Source organism: Gouania willdenowi, chromosome 18 (genome assembly GCF_900634775.1).
Source record: "Gouania willdenowi chromosome 18, fGouWil2.1, whole genome shotgun sequence".
Lineage (NCBI taxonomy): Eukaryota > Metazoa > Chordata > Actinopteri > Blenniiformes > Gobiesocidae > Gouania > Gouania willdenowi.
Genome location: NC_041061.1, coordinates 6,462,587 through 6,468,257, shown reverse-complemented (window position 1 = coordinate 6,468,257; position 5,671 = coordinate 6,462,587). Strand labels below are relative to the sequence as shown.

The 5,671-nt window shown below is 37.5% G+C and overlaps 1 protein-coding gene across 1 annotated transcript; it reads right to left on the bottom strand.

Moving 5' to 3' along the window:
- Positions 1-43: 43 nt before the first annotated feature.
- ankrd53 (ankyrin repeat domain 53) lies at positions 44-5,427 on the bottom strand. Its single transcript, XM_028474327.1, has 6 exons — positions 5,375-5,427; positions 5,051-5,162; positions 3,032-3,228; positions 1,960-2,127; positions 1,743-1,863; positions 44-832 (listed from the first exon to the last, which is right to left on the bottom strand). Exons 1-6 carry the CDS (start codon positions 5,422-5,424, stop codon positions 311-313), a joined length of 1,170 nt encoding a protein of 389 aa, XP_028330128.1. The 5' UTR covers positions 5,425-5,427; the 3' UTR covers positions 44-310.
- Between the last annotated feature and the right edge of the window lie 244 nt (positions 5,428-5,671).

The window sequence follows — 5,671 nt, the reverse complement described above, 5'->3', positions numbered from 1 at the left end:
TTTACTTCATTCTTACTGTGATTTCTTTTCTTTTTTCGCCAGAGAAAGAGGACAGTGATTAACTGGAAGCCATTTTTGTTCTGATTTGTTCATGGTGTTCCCTGTTATGACATCACTTTGATTATGGCCGTATTCTGGGTTTTTTCTGTGAAAGCCAAATTATCAACATCTGCATCACATCAGTCAGTGAAAACAACTGAAATGTCTCTTTGGCAGAGTTTGTTGTAGTGGAAGCAAACAGGTTTTAAATGATATACAGGTACGGTTAATAAACTGTTAGTCATCGTCTATTAGGTTCTTTTTGAATTTCTCAGTAATGTCCAGGCTCCAGCACCTCAGGCAGATGCATGGCCACCTCTGTCCATGGGGAGGGGCCCCGGCCCTGAGGGCGTCCTCGGTGCTGGACCTCCTGGATGTCCTGAGGCAGGAAGTCCATCCTTGGGGGGAAGTCTTTGGGGAACAGCACCCGCTGAAGGACATCCTGAGGCAGGTTGGGGGCCGGCCGGGGGGTGTGGTCCCAGCTGGAGGACAACTGAAGCACCTTGTTTTTGTTCCTCCACATGGTGACGCTGGCCCTGAGGTCGGGCTCGTCCAGGGTCTTCTTAATGCCCAGGAAGATGGTCCAGGGTCTGACAGGCTGCCTGAGGGGGGAGCTGATGGACTCATGAGGGTCTCCAGGTGGGTGTTTAGTCTCACTTAGAGTTTCATGTCCATTTTCTGATAAAAGGCACTTGGTGTGGTACTGGCTGAACTCCCCTCTTAAGGTGACCCCCTTCAGAGGAGGCAAACCCTTCTTATGTGTCCACTCTGTCACCTTCTTCTCAACAAGGGCCTGGAAGTGAAAACAACATGCAACATTTATTTGTCCTTTGTTTATTGGAGAGGAAAAACTATAGTGTGTTGATTTAAAAGATTTCAGGTATTGTATATACAGGGATAGGTAGTCAAACACACATTAATGACTAAAACACACACACAATTACAAAAAATATACAAAATAACTCTACATACAGTAACTCTAAAAAATACACACAATAACTACAAACACACAGAAATTAATAAATAATACACAAAAAGATGCAAAAATGAATTAATAATGACTCCAGACAAACAAATGGACAAGTGAAATGCAAAGAATAACTTCACAAATGCACTAAATAACAGATATGTGTATTCAATGACTCCTGACATAAAAAAAAAAGAAAACAAAAACACACAATGAATAAAAACTACACAAGAAACACAAAACATCATTAAATGACTCCAGGCATACAAATGGACAAGAACATTACAAAGAAAATCTTCACAAATAAACAAAAAAATAATAATTTAATGACTCATGACATAAAAAAAAGGAAAACAAAAATACACAAAATAACTCTACAAACACACTAAATATCATGAAATAACTCCATACATAAATGGACAAGAAAAACTTAACAAATGCACAAACAGACTGAAATTGTATTTAATGGCTCCCGACATAAAAAAAAAAAAAGCAAAACAAAAATACAGGAAATAACACCACAAATACACAAAAAGGACTAAGGAATACACAAAAAAACACAAAAATGTATGAATGACTCCAGACATACAAATGGATAAGAGAAAATACAAATAATGATGATTACTCGTACTGTGGGAGTTCAGTATCTGTGTAATTTATACCAAAGAGCAGTAAAACATTTATGAGCTACTTCTAAGTCTAATGAGCTCTTATAATTATATCTACTAAAGCAGACCTTTCTCTTCCACTGACTGTTTTTATCCAGATCCACGAGGTCTCTGTATAAAGCCTGGAGCGACTTCCTCTCGTCCATTTCCTTCTTTTTCTCCGCCTGCCACATGCAGTTTTTCAGATACCTGCCAACACACCACAGTCGTGTCACCCACATGTCACATTTGTAAAAAGTGAACTCCCTCTGACCCCGTGCACTAGTGCGGTGGCCTCGTACGTACCTGGCTGTTTTCCTGTGGCACCAGATACGGGCGATGTCCACAGGTGTGAGACCCATTCTGTCCTTGGCCAACACGTCTGCTCCATGGTTCACCAGCATCTCCACATGGTCCAGGTGACCCTTGGAGGCAGCCAGGTGTAGAGGCGTCTGGCCCGAGTCTGTGGTGCACCTTTTAACCAACAATTCATCTACACTGTTGTATCTTATGGCTAGCATTCCTATCAGTGAAAGGTACTATAAGATCAGGAATGAACGGCACATTTTAGCATCTTTGGTTTATTCAGGTGAGGGGATTTGACCAACCTTTGCCCAAAAATGTGACGATAGTGTGCTTTTATTTTGAGGGTGGTCTATCTTTCATGTTAATCAGACATGGGCAACTGGTAGCCGGAGGATAACATGCAGCCTTCAGTCATATTTTGGACAAGTAAGTCACAAGAAGACACAGAACGACAACAAAAATACACTAAACGACTCAAAAAACGTCAGAAAAATACATAAAATAAAACAAACAATACAGATTACGACAATAAAAATACACAAAAATGACTCCAAAAGCACAATATGACAACAAAATGTACAAAATTCTTCGCAAAACACACAAGACCACTACAAAAGTACCCAAAATGACAGAAAAATATACAGAACAAATACAAAAATATTCAAAATTACTCAAAAAACACACATTACCACAACAAAAATGACCCCCAAAATCCAAAACAACAACCAGAATACACAAAAATAACTCGAAAACCACAATATAACAACAATATGCACAAAACTGAAAACACGCAAAAAGACAAAAAAAAATAGAAAAAAACAACAGAAATACACAGAATAAATCCAAAGACACAAAAAACAACAAACACACACAAAATAGGAGTAAAATATGCAAACATTTTCACAAAAACAGACTAAAACCCTGTGTTCTTTCCTGTATTATTGCTCACATTGGTCATTATTCTAAATACTGGCATGATAATGTGGCCCGAGGATCAGACAATAACATTTTTGTGGCCCTCGCTGTGATGAAAGTTGCCCAACTCCATGTTAGAAGTTGAACAAAGCCTTACGCGTCGACATCAGCACCGTGCTCCAGCAGGAATCTGAGGCAGGCGTCGGCGTTGGAGCTGCAGGAGGACACGACCATGTGGAGGGGTCGGTGGCCCTGGAAGTCACTGTTGTTGACCCACTCAGAGCCAGACTCCACCAGGACCTTGATCTTAGAGAGTTCCCCATACAGGCACGCCACGTGGAGCCTGGAGCGGCCCTGGACCACAAAACATATTGTCAGTGTCTTTACTAATTTGGTATTTTTCTAGGTTTTTTGCTCATTAATTGGTATCCTTTTTTTGTCATTTCCATACATTACAAAGGGCCACATGTTTTGCCTCCCAGTTACATTGATGTATACAGTATATTGCTTTAAATTATTATTATTGGGTTTTTTTTTTTTGAGTCATAAAGTACACTTTTGTAATGTTTTTTATAGTCATTGAATAATTTTGTAGTCATTTTAGGTATTTTTTTGTCATTGTCTTGTTTGTTTTGTGAATAATTTGGTGCATTCTGTTGTCATATTGTGTTTTTGGGATCATTTTTGTGTATTTCTGTTGTAGTTTTAGGGTTTTGGGGGCTATTATTGTGTATTTTTATTGTTGTAATGTTTGTTTTTGAAGTTGTTTTGTGTATTTTTACTGTTTGGGTTTTTTATTTTTTTTTTGCTATTGTCTGATGTATTTTTCTTTATTTACCTGCATTTTAGTCATAATTTTTGCATTCACTGCAGCCATCGGTCTGCTAGTTGCCCAATTCTGATGAATATGAATACTGGTTTTTACTCATAGATCTCTGTCTTACTGGGGGCTTCAGAACTCTAAAATGTGCCTTGATAACAATTGTAATTGACCCCAACCCTGCCCAGTAGCACATATTATTGGACAACCCTCAGTTTGCTGAAGCTGTTGAATGAATTCACATTTTTCATTCATTCACTCATTTTCTGTGTCTGTATATTCTGTCTTATTTGCGACTCTGGACAGAATGCAGGTCAATACATAGAGACAGACAATCACATTCACACTCTAATTACAAACTAACATACTGTCATTAGACCAGACCTCTAATAAACACCCAAAATGACTCCATGAACACACAAAATAACAGAAAAATACACAAAATGAATTAAAAAATACTCCTGCAACTGTGAAAACGAGCAAGCGGGTCAGAAAATGGATGGACGATGGACTCCAAAATAATTCCTAAAATATTAGAGGAAAAAAGAAACACACACACAAAAAAAGTTCATAAAACAACTATGAATGACAGATATATAGACAAAACAAAAACAAATAGTCTAAATGACCCATAACACATAAAGCAACAATAAAAACACACAATATGACTCCGAAAATACATTAAATGTCAACATAAATACACAGAATGACTCCATGAACACAAAAAACATTACAGAAAAATTCACAAAAGGATTTAAAAAAAACAAATATTAAAAGGTAAATACACAAAAGGATGGAGAAAAAAAAACACACACACAACTCCCCCAAAAGCTCATTAAATGATGAATAACAGAAAACTATACTAAACGAAAACAAATATAGTCCGAATGATTCATAACATAAAGCAACAAAAATACACAATATGACTCAGAAAATACATTAAAAGTCAACAAAAACACACAAAACGTTAAATATATATACAAAATGAGATTCAACAATAGACTAAAGGAGGGAGGCAGAATAAGAGAACATGCAAACTCTTTAAGCTAGCGTGTTAAATAAACATTAATGCAACACCAAACCATTATTTATATCTGTATGACTTATTTTATGCCATAAAACGTAGCTTTTATTAGTGGGCCTACATATGACGTCATATGACGTCATAATGTGCCAGATTAAATAAAGTTTATGTTAATTAGCTTCACCTGCTGTCAGCAACAGCTGAATTAAACATCAGCTAAAGTGTAGCCTTAAAGCTCCAAATGTGCACTTTTATTACTTTCCTCTGTTATTACTTCAGTATATCGAAGTTCAACACATTTATTTGACCGTGTTGAGGGTTTTAAACCCCACCTGTCTGTCGGGTTTCCAGGCCTCGGTGCCTGGCTCCACTTCAGCGGCTCTTGCAGCATCTTCAGCCGGGAACAGGCGCCCTCTGCCCGGCACAGCACCGTGGGGCGATGCGCTACGGTGAAAAGAGGCAGATGAACCCCGTACTGTAAGTTTTAAAGTCATTTTAAATGTTCAAATCGCTGATGGACGATGTATTTGTGAACACAAAAGGCAATTAAAAGTTATAGAAAGCTTATTTAAAACAGCTTGTTTAAACATTGTAGCTTTTTTAACACCGTAAGCACAGAATAATATCGGTATTGTTGCCAGTTCCGACAGTTTTACCCATGTTTTTTCCGCCTCCTCCTCCTACCGACTTTGTTGGCTGGCTCCATTGGTTGCCCCGGAAACCTGGTAACTAAGAAACATTGAAACACAATTGTTAAAAACGGACGCATTTTGAGCTTTTAACGGTTTAGAAGTTAATTTAAGTTTAAACTGCAATGTCACACTATAAGATGTAAATGAATAAAAACGAAAATAACTTAAAAATGCATTCGTTTGCATACATCTAACCCACATTTGAACTTATTTGTTTTTATTTTTTTTGTATTTGATAAAGCTTTGGGTTTAATAATTTAA

Excerpts from the sequence above, each read along its gene's own strand:
- ankrd53 (XM_028474327.1), bottom strand. The coding sequence starts at position 5,424 with ATGGAGCCAGCCAACAAAGTCGGTAGGAGGAGGAGGCGGAAAAAACAT. Across the intron at positions 2,128-3,031 it reads CACGGTGCTGATGTCGACGC|GTGCACCACAGACTCGGGCC; the intron begins GTAAGGCTTTGT and ends GTTGGTTAAAAG. Across the intron at positions 1,864-1,959 it reads TGCCACAGGAAAACAGCCAG|GTATCTGAAAAACTGCATGT; the intron begins GTACGTACGAGG and ends GTGTGTTGGCAG.